The sequence below is a fragment of the Heterodontus francisci genome, chromosome 2, assembly GCF_036365525.1.
Source record: "Heterodontus francisci isolate sHetFra1 chromosome 2, sHetFra1.hap1, whole genome shotgun sequence".
NCBI lineage: Eukaryota > Metazoa > Chordata > Chondrichthyes > Heterodontiformes > Heterodontidae > Heterodontus > Heterodontus francisci.
In genome coordinates this window covers 134,161,378-134,179,265 of record NC_090372.1, presented here as the reverse complement: position 1 = coordinate 134,179,265, position 17,888 = coordinate 134,161,378, and the positions used below count along the sequence as shown (strand labels likewise).

At 40.9% G+C, this 17,888-nt stretch overlaps 1 protein-coding gene across 6 annotated transcripts in view; it reads right to left on the bottom strand.

Moving 5' to 3' along the window:
• LOC137347091 (polycystin-1-like protein 1) overlaps positions 1 to 17,888 on the bottom strand; it is a 433,612-nt gene that overhangs the window by 111,139 nt on the left and 304,585 nt on the right. For all 6 annotated transcript variants that reach the window (XM_068011179.1, XM_068011196.1, XM_068011185.1 and 3 more), the window contains 7 exons: positions 12,371 to 12,604; positions 8,938 to 9,051; positions 4,354 to 4,505; positions 3,813 to 3,913; positions 2,304 to 2,499; positions 1,569 to 1,655; positions 448 to 655 (listed from right to left, as the gene is read on the bottom strand). In XM_068011179.1, the coding sequence (XP_067867280.1) occupies positions 448 to 655; positions 1,569 to 1,655; positions 2,304 to 2,499; positions 3,813 to 3,913; positions 4,354 to 4,505; positions 8,938 to 9,051; positions 12,371 to 12,604 (1,092 nt within the window). The remainder of the gene's footprint in view (positions 1 to 447; positions 656 to 1,568; positions 1,656 to 2,303; positions 2,500 to 3,812; positions 3,914 to 4,353; positions 4,506 to 8,937; positions 9,052 to 12,370; positions 12,605 to 17,888) is intronic.

Sequence of the window (17,888 nt, the reverse complement as noted above, 5' to 3'; positions counted from 1 at the left end):
AGTTATAAAGAAAGATTGGATAGGCTGGGTCTGTTTTCCCTGGAGCGAAGGAGGCTGAGAGGGGACATGATAGAGGTATATAAAATTATGAGAGGCATAGATAGGGTAGATAGCCAGAGTCTGTTTCCCATGGTAGGGGTGACTAAAACTAGAGGGCATAGATTTAAGGTGAGAGGGAGGAGGTTTAAAGGGGATCAAAGGGGTAAATTTTTCACACAAAGAATAGTGGGTATCTGGAATGAGCTGTCCTGAGGAGGTGGTGAAGGCAGGAACAGTAGCGACAATTAAGAGGCATCTGAACAGGTACTTCAATGAGCAAGGCATAGAGGGATATGGAATTAATGCAGGCAGATGGGATTAGTATAGATAGGCATTATGGTTGGCATGGTCGCGGTGGGCCGAAGGGCCTGTTTCTATGCTGTACGACTCTCTGACTCTATAAAATACCTTGGCAGTAGTTCCAGCCCTAGTCCTGAAGCCAGTCTCTATAACGATCTCATACAGATGCTGGTCAGTGGGAGTGTTGTCTTGCAATACTACAGGTCCAGATTTCCCCTCAATGTAAAAATCCATACGCTTACACAAGATAACCAGGAGAATATAGAGGGTGAGGGCAAACAGAACAGTGATGCATGTGGCATAGTTTTCAAAGACACTGCCAAAACAAAAATACAACTATGAGTCGCAATAAAACACTAAGAAAATGAACAAAAATATAAACAATTGTGGTCCACTTTGTTCTCAATGCTAACACAATCGGTGCTCTGGAACTGGCTGGGTCCCGATGAAGGTGTTTTTCTATTCATTAGAAAAAATGATAAATGTCTAGATTTAAAAAAAATTGATACAATTGACAGTTTTAAAAAATATCATATTTGAACTATCTAAATGTTAACTGTTTCAATCTTTGCACCAAACATCTCTTAAAACAAATACAGAAGTTCAAGATGCAAGAGTATCTGAGAAATGAACAATTCTGACATCTTGCTTCCCAAGATTGTTAAGAGAAATGGAAAACTTGCAGATTGATAAGGGAGCAATGGTATTCAAGGAGATAAGTGGGTTGGACTTTTCATCGTCTTGAAGAAAATAGGACATGGATACGAAGAATCTAACTTAGTGGGGGGAAGGTGATAATAAATACTTTTTGTAAATATTGTACATTTGGCAAGACTATACTTCCAAGACAGTAGGTTGTACAACCTTTGCAAATATAATTATGAATATATTTATGGTGGTCATCTAAATTGAGCAGTTCAATGATAATGAACATTTAAATCAAATTGCAGACTTGATTTCTTAAATAACTATTATTTAATGTATAAAATAAGGAATTACAACCTCCAATGCCAATGTCAGGAAATTCTCTGGATATCACTGCTTTGAGAAGGGAGGTTCACAAGAGCTTCAAGTTTACTTTGGGTTTCAATACCACATTAGGTAACAATAATTTAAATGTAGATTATAGGTAGATCCTATTCACAGTATATATAATTATGCAATCAACCATATTCTAAAAATACACAAAAGAGTACACAGTGTTGGTTCAAATTGTTTGCAACACCCACCTGATAAAGATTAACACATCTGTGAATTTGACATCCTTCATCACTACCTGCTGATGTGCAACTGTAAATGTTGTCATATGGTTGCAACTAATTAAAAATAAAATAAATAAAACATTATGTACTGGTCTTCTGAAATATGCGATAAAAGGGACAATGTAGACATGACATGAAATTAATAAATGAGGACAACAAAGCTAAACATGATCGATAAAGTATAACATGAGCATTATTGCCTGTTCATTTGGACAAACATAAACAGGTCACTGTACTGCACACTGTTTTTGGAATGATTACAGATCATAGGTTTAGGATTAAGTAACTTTAGGCTTAGGCACTCATAGTGTCCCACATATTAATATTTCCTCAAAAATGTTTCTATTTAAAAAAAAAACGGAGATACGCTGATGTAAAAACAATAAATATTCGATAATGAAATAAAGTGGTGCTGGCTGTACTCACACTGATCCTTTTTTCCCTTGAGGAGATGAAACAGAAGAGTTTGGGCGTTTGAGCAGCTCATCTCATCCTGGTAGAGATGCTTTCTTACCTTTTTGTGCTCCCATAATTTGTGAGAATTTGATTGTCAATCTATCAGCATTTATGTTTACTGATTTGGAAAACATACCAGCAAGGATCATAGTAGTTGAAAGGAGTTTTGTTTTTTAAAAATGACAAAAGAGAAAATAGGATGCAAGCCAAAAAAGCAGTAGCTCACATTGCTGAGACTAATCATACCTGCAGTTTATTTTCTGTGAATTTGATTGCTGCTGGGGCGAACAGCCATCAGACTTCCACTCTCCAATATCATCCCAGTACAGACATTGAGTCCACTGGATACTCAAAGTATAATTCACATTCTTGGCAAGGTAGTTATTTTTTGGTTTTCTATTATAATTGGCATCCAAGAGACCAAGATAATATGTTCCCACACCTGTAGAGAACAGTAATGGGATTAGATAAGTAAATTCAGCTTTTAACAGTTGACTTTAACTCTTAATTCCTTAAAACACTTAAAAGAAATTCATGTACCCATTACTTCACTTGATTTTTCAAAGATAATATGCCTTCGTGCACACATAATTATACAGCTAAGCCAGAGCACACTGTTCACCTACAGGGGAATCTACTCAGCTGAACCTCAATCTTTCTTCTCTCTCTGACGCAATATTCATAAATATGCACTAAATGGTCCTGCTTATGAGGCCTCCAGTAGTCAAAGCAATAATGTAAAGGTATCAAAAAACATCCATTTATATAATGCATGAACATTGCCAAAGCCGGAGTACATAACAGTTAATGATTGTACATGAATGACCCACACTAAGTTAGGCAGTCATTCGAAAATGTAGAATGAGAAGATTCTATTGGCCCCTGAGTCATCTTACTCCTGACAGACCATGCACCTTCTCAAAACCTATCTCTTAACCAATCTCTATTGGTCACCTTCCCAATCTCTCCCTTCTCAGCTATGATCAATGAAGCACCCCAGGATATTCTTTATGTTTAAAGATGTAATATAATGGAAGTTGTTGTAACTCAACAGAACCCTTCTCTATCATAAACCATTAATGGTTTCTCATATTTGGAAATTATCTGGAATAAGTAGAACTAATTTGTCTTAAAAGTGCCTTTGCCACTTCAAATAGATATTCATTTCTGGATCCCTCTTTAGAAACCAACAATTTCCCAGAATTCCCAATAACATTAAAATATTTTTCTTTATTTTCTTTTTTTCCCTCTTGGGGATGGGGCCAGTAATAACTTTCTACTTTTCTTCTTTACTCAAAGGCACAGCCAAAATCATGCATTCAGCAATGTGGGTGACTGTAAGCATTCTGTGATGCCACATCAATAATAATAACCTGTACTAGTAGAAGAAGAATTACTAAGACTGTGAATCATCCAACAACAATTTTGTAGCAAAATCATAAATGTAGTCTTTATAAATGTGTTCATGATATCACAGAAAATAGCACACAGAAAAAAAACCTTCCCCACTGGTCTCCAAAAAATGTAACTATAAACTATTCAGTTATTCTGAATTCTAATGTTTGTACACCAATCTCTATTTTCACTTTAGAAGAAAAAGATTTAGGCTGTAACAAGGTATTTTGCACATTGTGTATGATGTTGTATTTGGATTCTTGAGTATTTAAATTTTGTTAAACTTCATTTAAATTTAAAATTGCTTGAAATTTCAAGTATGTAGTCACAATTAAATTTTTTAAAAAATGAACTACGAACCCAGGAATGATGCTGTAGGAATAAATAAGTGGATTGTATCTCCATCCCAGTAATGGATTTGTTTTAGGTCATATTGACTTGGAGTCGGTTCTTTATTGGACCTACAAAAACATTTGAAGTTAATAATTTCATTTTAAAACACAAGCAAAATAAGTAATTGGTCCTCTCATGCTTTAGCTGTTCTGTGACAATAAAACAAATACTGGCAGCAACTCGCCACGGCTTCTTCAGTATCACCTCCCAAATCCACAATCTCTACCACCTAGAAGGAAGAGGGCTACAGGCACTTGGGAATGCCGACATCTGCAAGTTCCCCTTCAAGTCACACACCACCCGAACTTGGAAATATATTGCTGTTCCTTCACTGTCACTGGGTTAACATCCTGGAACTCACTCTCTAACAGCACTCACTCCAGCAGTTCAAGAAGGCAGCTCACCACCTTGTCAAGGGAAACTACCGATATACAATAAATACTGGCCTTGCCAGTGACACCCACATCCCAAGAATAAATGATTTTAAAAAATGCAAGATTTATCATACCTCACTAACAGCATGATAGGAAACACTTGCTGGTTGGGCCTGGTGAAGTTCACTCTTATCTGCAAAGCTTGCTGTATGTTTGCTGGTGTCACTGGCAAGCTATGAACATTCATTTGAGTACGAAGCAGCAAGTATACAGAAGACTGTTCCTGCTGCAAATAAGAAACCAAAACTTTTACTTCAGGTTTAATCTGAAACATCAAAATGCTTTTTTTTTTACCTTAACAATTTAGAATATTTATTATATTCCATATTAAAATGTTACAATATAATAGAATATGCTATAAAAACTAGAGATTCTTTTAGAGTGCTTACTAATATTCAAATGTGTGCAATTCTATGTGTGTCGCAAAGCCAGCAATACAAAATTCACTCAAAACACCCCACTCATATTACTACTAATCTCACTTTAGAAGAATAAGATTGAGGCTGGAGCAATGTATTTTGCCCTCTGTTAATGTTAACGCTACTAACATTATCATGAGAAAGTGACATTGTCAAGCAAGTGGGATTAGGCTGGATGGCTACTTGTTGGTTGGTGCGGACACGATGGGCCAAATGGCCTCTATCCATCCTGTAAATTTCTATGATTCAATGATAAACAGCTATAGCTGGTTTACTTATAGGTAAACACAAGGATATTCAGTAAAATGAGTCATCACTTCCCTGAGCTCAGTGAGTTTATACTCTGAGGAATGATCTGAAGGTGCCATATTCAATCTCTCAACTGTGCTGAGCTAGCTGATCTTGGTTACAACAACTTTTATTTATATAGCGCATTTATAAAACATCCTAAAGCACTTAACAAGAGCAATATCAATACAAAACATTTTGAACATTTTTTGATTCAGAAAGGAGGAGAAATCAGGAGAGATAGCCAAAAGCTTAATCAAAGAGGTAGGTTTGTAACAGCCTCTTAAAAGAGGAGGTAGAGAGGAGGAGAGGTTTAGGGAGGGAATTCAAGAGTGTAGGGCCAAGACAGCTAAAAGCATAGCTGTCAATGCTGGTGCAATTAAAATCAGGGATGTGCAAAAAATCAGAATTGGAGGAGCACAGAGACTAATTAGGCTGGATGAGGTTACTGGGTGAGGCCATGGAGGGCTTTGAAAACAAGGGCAAGGATTTAAAATTGAGGCATTGTAGGAGATAGTGAAGGTCAGCAAGGAGAGGGGTTATGGGTAAATGAGGTTTGGATCGAGATACGATACTGGCAGCAGAGTTCTGGATGACAAGAAGTTTATGTAGGGTGGAAGATGGGAGGCTGGCCAGGAGAGCATTAGAATAGTCAAGTAAGAGGTAACAAAGGGGCAGATGAGGATTTCAACAGCAGATGTGCTGAGAGAAATTGAGAGTTGAGCAGCATTATGGATGCAGAAGTAGGTAGCTGTGACGATGGTGCAGATATGTGGTTGGAAACTTAACTCGGGATCAAGGACAACACTGAGGTTGGGGAATTTCTTCACTCACAGGGCTTTGGATCCTCTACTCACAGAGGGCTGTGGATGCAAATTGTTGACTATATTTCAGGCTGAGATTGATAAATTTTTCAACTCTAGGCAAGGGATATGGGGTTTGGGCAGGAAAGTAGACGAGGTCAAAAATCAGTCGTCATGGTATTGAATGGCAGAGCAGGCTTGAGGGGTCACATAGCCTACTCCCGTTCCTAATTCTTATGTTCTTATAAGCAGTCTTGCTCAGCTTAAGACAATCACTGTGAATGGAAACAGTGGGTAGGGAATGGAATTTAGTTTAGGGTGGCGATAGGGTGAGACAGAGATGAATGTTGTCAGCATACATGTGGAACTGATGTATTTTAGGATGACATTTCCAAGTGGTAGCACGTAGATGAGAAATAGAAGGGGGCCAATAATAGATCCTTGGGGGAAACCAAAAGTAACAGAGCAAGAGTGGGAAGAAAAGCCATTGGAGCTGCTTATCTGGCTATGATTAGATAGATAAGAAGGTACTGAGCGAGGGAAGTTCCACCCAGCTGGATGACGGAGAAGAGGCATTGGAGGAGATGGTCATAGAGTCATAGAGTTATACAGCACAGAAACAGGCCCTTTTGGCCCATCATGTCTGTGCTGACCATCAAGCACCTAACTACTCTAATCCCATTTTCCAGCACTTGACCCGTAGCCTTCTATGCTATGGCATTTCAAGTGCAAGTCTAAATACTTCTTAAATTTTGTGAGGGTTCCTGCCTCTACCACCTCTTCAGGCAGTGTGTTGCAGATTCCAACCACCCTCTGGGTGAAAACATTTTTCCTCAAATCTCTCTAAACCTCCTGCACCTTATCTTAAATCTATGCCCCCTGGTTATTGACCCCTCTACTAAGGGAAAAAGTTTCTTCCAACTGTGTTGAAAGCTGCAGACAGTTCAAGAAGGATTAGTTTATCATGGTCACAGTCACAAATAACGTCATTTATGACTTTAATAAGGGCCGTTTCAGTACTGTGGCCAGGCTGGAAACCTGATTGGTGGTATTCAAACCTGAATTTGTGGGAAAAGGGTGAGAAGCAACAACACGCCAGGGCTTTGTAGAGGAAGGTAAGGCTGGAAATGGGGCAGTAGTTTGCAAATACAGTGGGATCAAGAGCAGGTTTTTTGAGGAGAGGGGTGATAATAGAAACTTTGAAGGGCGGGGGGACAGTACCTGAGTAAAACGAACTGTTAACAATATCAGATAACATGGGGCCCAGAAAGGGAAGTTGAGTGGTCAATACTTTGGGTGGAATAGCATCAAGGGAGCAGGAGGTGGGTCAGAGAAAGCATTGCAAGAGATGGGATGGAATCTAGAGAAAGACGTGAGTTCAGTGCTAGTGCAATGGGAAATTTTTTAGGAAGTTTGTCCCAGAGGGCTAATAGAAGGGTGGGAAGTGCCAGAGGTTGAACAGATGGTCTCGGTCTCTGTGACAAAAAAAATTCATGAGCATCTCGCACTTACTGTTGGAGGTGATGGTGAAGGAGGCGGGGAGAGAGGTTTAATAAGATGGTTTGTAGAAGGCAGGGATTATCTTTGCATTCCTGGCTGACCTTTGAATAGTGCGCAGTTTTGGTGATGTACTGCATTGCCAATAATGCTTTACGTGGTCGAGCCAGATATGACAACGAATGGTTAAACCAAAGTATGCATCCCTTAGACTTAAGGGAGTGCAGGTGAGGGTATACTGGGGAATGGTTAGGGTAGGAAAGGAGAAAGAGTAATAGTAATAGGGGACAAGGGCATTGAAGGTGGTGCAGAGAGTGTGATTTAGGAAATCAATAGCTGTCATGATGAATTGAGGGCCAAAGGCTGGATAGTTGGGAATTTAAAAGTCCAGTGGTAAGTGACTTGAGGGAGGGTTGTTCCCGGGCCGGACTCAGAAAGGAATGGTCTTGGGGAGGTGGCAGGGGAATACACCATAATTGCCTTGATGCTTTTGGGATAGGGATAGGAAAACTGGCCAGAGTTGCTGCTTCTGATCACTGTCAGACAATCCCTGCTGGATGCACAGATTGAATGCCAGACAAGGGCATAGTTGTGTTTAGTTGTGCTACTCGTTCCTAAACAACCTGACAACATTCACAGTCAAACAATAATAGACCCTTGGGGGAGGTATTTGATGGCATTCGACATTTGTAAAATTGTACACCAGTAAGGAGTTAACACCTTCACAAGAGTTAAAGTGTTAAAATTGGGGACAGAAAGAAAAAATGTTATAGAGTCATAGAGTTATACAGCACAGAAACAGGCCCTTCCGCCCACCGTGTCCATGCCAGCCATCAAACCTATCTATTCTAATCCCATTTTCCAGCACTTGGCCCGTAGCCTTGTATATTATGGCGCTTCAAGTGCTCATCTAAATACTTTTTAAATGTTGTGAGGGTTCCTGCCTCTACCACCACTTCAGGCAGTGTGTTCCACCCTCTGCCTCCTGCCACTAAGCCAATTTTGAATTCAATTGCCAAATTACCCTGGATCCCATGGGTTATCATTTAAAGCTCCCCCAATGGGCTAGTGGGTAAAGGGCTGCCGAGTATAATACTATGTCAAACAGACTGGAAGGTGTAAAATTCTGAGACAACAAGTAGGCCCCAACATTCCTGGGCTGTGAAGCAGTAAAATTAACAACAGTTAAGGGCAGATGGTTTCACAGGTCGGCGCAACATTGAGGGCCGAAGGGCCTGTACTGCGCTGTAATGTTCTATGTTCTATGTTACTTCACCTGGTAAGTATCCAGAGAACCCTGCTGAAAATTATACATGGAGTGAGAACAGGATAAGCTTTAGAGTTAATGGCTTACAATGTAAAATAGACCACTAACCCTCACTGCATAGGCTCACACATATCAAATGGCTACTTGGTCGGGAGACCAGAAAGCTGTCAGATACATGTTAAATGATGTACTGACAAAACTCAGGGCTTTCAGGAGTGGGAAAAGAGAAAGAGGAAACAAGGAGGAAAACTCAAAAATGATAAGATTTAGAATGAGTATGTCAAGTTCTTTCATGTATTACCTGTTAGAGAAAACACTTGAACATAAAACCATAGAATTTCAATAATATTGCTATTATTTTGTGTTCATTTAATAAAAACTTACAATTCTGTCCTTCCTTTCAAACTCTATTAGAACTGGAGTTTTGAGCCCTTTCACTTCAACTTTTCTTCTGTTTGTGCAGTTATAAAGAGTCAGGTCAGCAACATCACCAGTAATCTACAAAGAGGAAGTTATAAAACAGGATAGAAATACAAAGCCTTGGATATCATCAACTTTAACACCAACTAAATGCAGAGATCAAGTTTGATTAATGTGATTTATTTGCACAGATGCATTTAACCTAAGATGCACACAATTTATAGTCAGAGCTATTCACAATCCAATTCTGGGAGAGACAAGTGGAATTAATGCGCTGAATTTTACTGGCCCTCCGACGTTGGGGGTCATGGCGGAGGGGCCTGGAAAATGCCTCCAGGAGAGGCCCGTCATGGGCCTCAACGCCGGGAAGGCCCTGCCCCATATTACTGGTAGCGGCGAGGCCTCGTGGCGGCGGCCCCCCCATGCACAGCGACGGGACATTCATTTAAATATGTTAAGAGATGTAAATGAATGAATAATTATTCACCTCATCCCGCTGGCCACCCCGCTACGATATTATGGTCGGTTGCCGGCACTCCCACACCATCAGATCACCGACTGGAGATCCGATGCGGGACACTGGGGGAGGAGGCAAATATTTTAGTGTGAGGGGGGGCGGGGGAGCAGGGTCAAACTTACCTGATTAGTCGAAGGGGTGATGGGAAGGGGTAAAGGTAAAAGTTTCTGAACTTGCTTGGGTGGGGGTGTTGGTGATGGTGGAAGGTCAGGTACTGAAGTTAAGTATTTTGGTGGGGGGAGGGAAGAGGGCAGGAGTGACAGGTAAGGCTATGGCGGGGGAGGTGAATTATTTTTAATGCTTTTAAATCCACTGCTTCTTTAAAAATTTAAATTGCCATTTAGGGCTCTAAGCCCTTTAAAAATAGCACATGTGCCTGTGCAGTGGTGCCGGACGCCGTTGCCAGGGACAGAGCACCCACCCACTCCATGTCATTGGGATGGGGCGGTCCATGCCAGTCATGTAAATGAGCTGCCGTGCTGAATATAGTGGCGGCTCCACGGAGCACCCCGCCATCTTTGAAACTTGCCGCCAAGATCGGCAGTGAGCTGGAAAAATTCAGCCCAATATTTCTACTAATCTCAGTTTCATCTATAATTTAAATGACAAAATAGACTGTGCCATATTCTTCACTCAATGTGATTATCCACTGCATTCCTCTTGTACTCAACATGCTCTCAAGCACAGTGGCGACTGTGCTCCAGTTGATCCAGGACCTCAGACAGCATGCTTCTCACAAAATGAAAAATGCAAGCCAATAACCTAAATGATGTGTATGGAAGGCAGTATTTAATGGATTTTCAGGATTTGGCTTCCACTGCAAGTTAGTGTTTTTATCTTAGTAAAACACTGATGTTTTGGGACTCGTATGTGATTTTATCAAAGTCAGAACTTTTAAGTCCATATAGGTTTCAAGTACATCTTTTTAGTTCAAACAAATTCTATTTTTTTCAGCATGAAAATTCAAACTACACTAAAACTCAGGATTGCTGAGCACTCACTTAGCGTACCTGTAAATTTGCTGATGGTATCTGAAAGTTCTGTATTTTACAATCATTTAATGTTTGTTTCAGTTTGGTGAGGGGCATAAGGACAAGAGGAGTAGGCCATCTAGCCTCTTGAACCTGAAACGCCACTCAATCAGATCATGGATAATCCGGAACCTAACTCCATATACCCACCTTTCTCTTTATCTCTTAATATCTTTGGATAACAAAAATCTATCCATCTCAGATTAAAAATTTGCAAATGATCCAGTATCAATTGTCACTTGCAGAAAAAAGTTCCAAATTTCTATCCCCTCTTTGTGAGCAGAAGTGTTTCCTAATTTCACTCCCGAAAGATTTGGCTCTAATTTTTAGACTCTGCCCCTCGTCCTAGACTCCCCAACTAGTGGAAATATTTTATCTAGTTTCTTCCTATTTATTTTGCATTTGGACAGTTGCTTTCCTGCCATTTTAAGAAACCTGCCGCTGATCTCGGCAGCAAGTTCAAAAAATGTCTGCCCGCATTACGTCAAAGAGACGCCATGATCTTAAGCGTGGCCATTCATTTAAATAGCTTGGGCAGCCCGCCGGCCCCCCCAATCATGTGGAGGAGGCGGGCTGTCTGTTCCCGGCAATGGCGTCAGCTGTCTGTGCGCAGGTGCCATTTTTAAAGGGCAACCCGGAATTCCAGCATATTTACACTTTTAAAGCAAAATCCCCCAAAATTAAATAAATAAATTTGTTACGCCCGTTTCCCACCCCCCCAAAACAATTACAATAACTATTTGTCGCCCCCACAAAACACTTACCTTTAACATCTAACCTTCCCCACCCCGCCCCCCAAAGCTGCACAAAGTTTCAGGTTCAACCCTTTCCACCATCCCCTACATCCATTACGAGCATTTGACGCCCCCCCCCAACCCACACTGACAACTTTACCTCCTCCCCCCTCTCCACCAGTGTGGCGCCTTGTTTCCCCAGATGGAGATCGGAACGCACGGAAGTGCCGGCCGTCGTGCTGAGGATCGCAATGGGCTCTCAAGATCTCAGCTAAGTATATTTAAATGCATTAATTTTATTAATTTGAATATGTAAATTGTGGTCCCGTCGCCCAGCGGCGGGGTGGGGGAGGTGGTGAGAGAGGAGGGGTGGGGGCCGCCTTGGAGCCTCGCTGCCACCAGGAGGAACAGGCCGGGCCCTCACGTCATCGAGGTCCATGGCAGGTCTCATCCGGAGCCAGCTTCATGCACCATCCACCCCGGCATGGTACCTGATGCATGGTGGAGAACAAAATCCAGCCCATTTTTTATTTCTTTACTTGTCCCATTACCACTCCCTTTGTCTTTGCACATGAAACCTTTTGGTCATTTCATTTCTCCTGCCCTCCAACCGTCACAGACTTTCCCTTCTGTTCTTCTTCTCCCCTCCCCCTCTATTACACTTCTACCTTTTCCTAGTTCTGATGAAAGGTTGTGGAAATGTTAACTCTGTTTCTGTCTGACAGATGCTGCCAGACCTACCGAGTGTTTCTAGCATGTTCTGTTTTTAGAAAAAAAAATGGATGTTGTGACATCACAAAATAAGCAATCTTGTAGTGAACACTTGCGGATTAATCTTTCAATCTGGAAATCATCTGGATGAGGTGTCCTGACTATCAATGTTGAGTACAGTAATTACCTTTGAAAGAACTTTTCACAGTAGCAGGTCAGATTGATGAAAGGAATTCAAATCTTATCTTAAGATTCAGGTTCAAACAATAAGCCTTACACTTCTGAATCTGTTGAGAAAAAACTGTTCTCTTCTAACTATTTCACACACTCATTAAACATTTTATAAACAATACCATGTACAGACTAACAACAGAACATATCACATTTCCATAATGCCAACTGACCTCTACTGGAGACATTCCCCAGAGGTATGGATTCTGTTTGAAGCTAATCAGATGGCTTATGATGCAACTGCTACTTTCACCAGAAAGCTGTTTATCCAGATGATCAGGAAGGTAAAATCTGGCAGAATGTGTACTTTGCACTGTGTTCTGAAAACCATAGTTTTGAGTGGTCTGGAACTCCATTAAGTTAGTATTTACATAAAAGTGTGATTGATTGTTGATTAACACATATCTCTGAAATACATGAATTTTAATAGAAATTAACATTCTTTCATTGATTCAACTTCAAAATGAATCAATCAGTACAGCTTACAAAATAAATAAGCTTTTCTAATAAACTTGCAAACACTTAGTTCCACATAATAACTAATATAGTTGCCCTAAAAATCCATGGGCCAGCAGTCCCAGCAATTATGCCATAATCAGGCTTGCTAAGAATCTCTACCACTATCCCGGTAGACATACCAGAGCGAGGGAGAGGTTTCCTTATGTCCTGTTAAGTCTGATTGAAGACTGCAAGGTGGGAGAGGAACAGGTCCCAGCCCTGTTCCTGGCTGTTCTGGCAGACATCCACTACAGTTATGGCAGATAAATGTAGAACCTCCACAGATTCTGGGGGCCAGGATGGTAAGTTCAGCCTAGTTCTGATTCACATATAGCACATTTTAATCACCTCTCTGTGTCTCAGAGCCGTAGTAACTTTTATTGGATCTATATTGGAGTTAAAATACATAAATCTGAAGGGAAGAATTTTTTTGTTCTCCAGAGGCAGAAAATTTGTGATTAAAATTCGAATAACTTGAAAAGTTTTCATAAATTAAGATTTAGAAAGTATAACTTCCAGCATATCTAGAAAGTAGGCCCCATGTTTACATAAGGAAGTACGGAACAAGAATTGGCCATTTGGCCCCTCAAATCCAGTCTTTTTATAGCTAGATGATCTTAATCCACACCAGTCCAGCAAATCGCCTGACAAAAGGCTTTGAAATGCTTCTCTCTACTGTCCCCATTAAACCGAGAAAAATAAATCAATCTAAACTTTCGAGCATAAAAGAAGAAATATTTGAAATAATATAATTCATTATCATATGAAAATGTCTCACACAGTGAACTTTTAGAGTGTTGAGAGTATTGCAAGGACAAGGAATAAGTATTTTTAGGACCAGGGAAAAGCCACTACACCTAACCCACTTACTTACCATGCTCATCAATGCCATTCCTCTCCAGAAACACATCTAGAGCCCCCACTCCCTCCACTACCCATCCCAGCCTCCACCTATATCATTAAAAACCCAGGCATAAAGACAACTAATGGGAAAAAGTTTAGGCAGAATAGTTACAAAACAGCAACAATAGGCTGTAAGAGTTTATAGATAGAAGTGTGGGCAGACGTAAGGATTTTACAGAATATAGGTAAATAGATTAATGATTTGGACAAGGATTAGTTAATCAAACTCTCCAAGTTTTGCAGCTGATACAAAAATGGAAAGCAATGCAAGTCATGAGCAAAGTGACAAACAGATTCAATAGGACTTACATTTTATAGGTAATTGAGCTAAAGGTGGTCAATGGGGTTATTTCAATGTGAATAAATGAATAGTGTGAGGGCAAGGAGCCAAAGCAAGGGATTACGTGCTAAATGTTTCATTATGCTTATTAGCAATGAGAGCAAGGAGTTTTGGTGGATAAATTGATGAATCTATTAGTGCAATGGTAACTTGAAGTAATAATGGTAAATAAATTATTGTACTGATTTGGCAGAGTGAAAATCAAGAGTTTGTGTTACTGGAGTAGGCATTGATCTGATGCCATGGGGAGTACTACATGCAGCTCTGGTCACAGGAAGATTTGTACTGCAGAGTTATGGAGATGAGCAACAAAAATGAGGTAGATGGTTTAACTGATTTTGAGAAACATTTAGATGTGTTTCCCCTCTTCCTCTCCCTCACCTCCTCCTTCTTGACCTGAATACTGCAATTGGTGTTGATTTCTCACATGCGTTGCCAAAGGAAATTAACTAGTTATGAGGACAGTTAACATTAAATCAAATATTGCATGATTATATGGACAGAAAGTTTGATATTAAAATAGGGACTGAATTATGCCTCTGCACTTCAGTCAAATTATCTCCTACTCTCTATTCCCTTCCTTACATATGATCTTGAAACTCCATGTGCAATGCCACAAGAGATTAATTAGTAATGTGTTAACAATGTTGAATATAGCATGTGATTTCTGTAAATGCTAGAACTATTTTCTGCAACAATTTCCCTGTCGATTTCACCATCGCACTTGGCAGATAAGAACACAGTGTATTCTCCAACAAACCATAAGCCATGAGATCTTCTAGTATTTAATAAAAATAGTAAAGATTCCCAGATGGTGGCACCCAACTATTAACATTCTTCCTGCCTCAAAGCTTATTTTCTATCCTCTGCAATATACTATTTGTTTCATATCTTGTTAGCTTGTTAATATGAAACCTTGTTAAACAATTGAAAATCCAAGTGTATAGCATCAACTGTATTTCCATTGTGAACTATGTCAATCATGCTGTTACAAATTTCTATCAGGTAGGTTAAGTGTGACTTCCTTTTCCCTTTATCACCCATTAGATTTATCAGAATAATTTCAGCACTTTCCTTACTTTGTTATTAAAATTAGTTCCACATTTACCGACTGACCATTATTAAAATAATAATTTTGTTAGTCACTTTCCAAATCTCTAGGATTCCTTATTTTATTCGTAAATTTACAAAAATGTTGGTGGAAGGTTTCCCAATTTCAATCCAATCTCCTTTAAGAATTATGGATTGATAAAGTTTGGAGTAGGAACTTTACCTTTCAAAGCCTACGTCGGCATAACTTTCACGCTCTCCAGCTCTTCTGTCATTCTTTGAAATTTTCATTTCTGATCATTACAACCTTTCCTCTTTAAGTAAAGGGAGATATGAACTAACTATTTACTAACTTTGTAATTCCATTCAGCTTCCCATTCACAATTTTAAGAAGATCAGTACTTGATTTGCCCTTTGTTTCTGCGCATATTGGGTGACACAGTGGTTAGCATCGCAGCGACCCGGGTTCGGTTCTGGGTACTGCCTGTGCGGAGTTTACAAGTTCTCCCTGTGTCTGCGTGGGTTTCCGCCGGGTGCTCCAGTTTCCTCCCACAGCCAAAGACTTGCAGGTTGATCGGTAAATTGGCCATTATAAATTGCCCCTATTATAGGTAGGTGGTAGGGGAATTGAGGGAAGGTAGGGAATATGGGATTAATGTAGGATTAGTATAAATGGGTGGTTGATGGTCGGCACAGACTCGGTGGGCTGGTGGGCCTGTTTCAGTGCTGTATCTCTCGATGACTCTATTGTTCTAAGCTCTTTACTGTTACTTGAGATTTTCTCAGCAATCTTACCTTCAATATTTCTCTTGGCATATAGAATCACAGATATTACAGCACAGGTGGAGGCTATTTGAGTCCATACCGGCACTCTGTACAGAAATCCAATCAGTCCAATTATGCTTAGTTTTACACCTTGCCTTTATAGAGCATCCAGTCCTCCATATTACCACATTCCTTGTGCATTTGAAAGTCTTCCACTTATCCCCAAATACTATTCTCTACATGACTACTTGCCCACAGTGGCTTCTGTTGCCTTTACTGTATTTTAGTTGGCTGGAATTAATTTTCATTGTAGCTTCATTAATATTTCCTTAAATATTTTTACAAAACACATTTCACATACTTTGGATATCTACTCCTTTGTAGTTCAATTTTTCCATCATTCCTTTCTGCAATACCTTCATAGTCAGTATCTGGGCAACTGAAATTGCCAAATATTTACATTCTCGGGCTGGAATTTTACTTTGGGCAGGAAGCTCTGCCCACTGGCCGAAAGGTCGTGGGCAAGCTCACCTCCGCCTGACCTGGGGAGCCACGCTGGAATTTTTTGCTCCCCAGGCCCTTAATTGACCTTGGGCGAGACTTCCACCTCCTTGAGCAGGAAGTCCTGCCTAAGGAGCTGCCGGCCAATCAGCGGGCTGGCAGCTCTTAATCCCAGTAGCAGCACTGGGAGCGGTGGCTACTGCTGGGACTACACCCAGCCAACGGAAGCAAGAGGAATGACGGCCCAGGAACTAAGGTAAGTTTTTGGTGCATCACCAGGTACAATTGGCCAGGACCCTGTGAGACAAGGAGTGTCGTTTGGGGAGGGGGGGGGTGGTGGGTAGGGATGGGGGAGTGTTGTCCAGTGGAGGCGGTTCGGCCATGGGGGGGGCCCCTCCATGGGGCACAGGGTGCCCGATCATGAGGGGCCCCCTCAGCCCATAAGAAGGCTGCCAGGTGTTCTTGGGCCTTTGCTGCCCGACCGCAGCAGGTAACCAGTAACGAAGCAAAGCACTAACACACAGAATGAAAAATGACAGTTCGCCGCACACACACACACACACACACACACACACATTAATGGAAAAAAAGTTTTTTTCAGAGCTCTGTTACAAAAAAAAGACAAAAAAGAATACTTTGGCCAAATACTTGCTAATTCTTGAAGAAAAAACAGAAGATATGGAAAGATGTCAGTTGTCCCTTTTTTGGTTTGGCATCCCATATATGCATAGATGGCTGTCACTGGAATCTTTCTAGAACAGTTGTTTTCAGGCGATGTTGAAGATCAGTTTGGCAGGTTTTCCAGGCAAAATGCTGCATCAGGGGCTTCTGGCAGGCCTTTCAGGATGGATGCGGCATCAATTTCTCTATTTCTTACACTCGCTTCAAAGAGTTTCATAAAGAGATGGAAAAGGCTGAGCTGGGGTGACTGCTTTCCTGGATGGTTTTTAAAACTCCTTTCAAAACACCCCACAGCTTAACTCACTGTTCAAAGCAAAAACAAAAACAACATCTCAAGAGTCAAGCCTCCTGGCCCCTATAAATCTTGACCTGTCACTTCTCTGTAAACATCTTCCCCTAGTCAAAAAAAACCCTTTTTTACTCATTCATGAGATGTAGACATTGCTTGCTAGGACAGCATTTATTGCCCAACCCTAACTGCCCTTCAGAAGGTGGTGGTGAAACGCCTTCTTGAACTGCTGCAGTCCATGTGGGGTAGATATACCCACAGTGCTGATAGGAAAGGAGTTCCAGGATGTCGACCTAGCGACAGTGAATGAACGGTGATACAGTTCCAAGTCAGGATGGTGTGTGGCTTGGAGGAGAACTTGCAGGTGGTGGTGTTCCCATGCAATTGCTGCCTTTGTCCTTCTAGGTGGTAGAGGTCGTGGATTTGGAAGGTGCTGTATAAGGAGCCTTGGTGCATTGCCGCAGTGCATCTTGTAGATGGTACACACTGCTGCCACTGTGCATCAGTGGTGGAGGGAGTGAATGTTTGTTAATGGAGTGCCAATCAAGCGGGCTGCTTTGTCCTGGATGGTGTCGAACTTCTTGTGTATTGTTGGAGCTGCACACATTCAGGCAAGTGGAGAGTATTCCATCACACTACTGACCTGTGCCTTGTAGATGGTGGA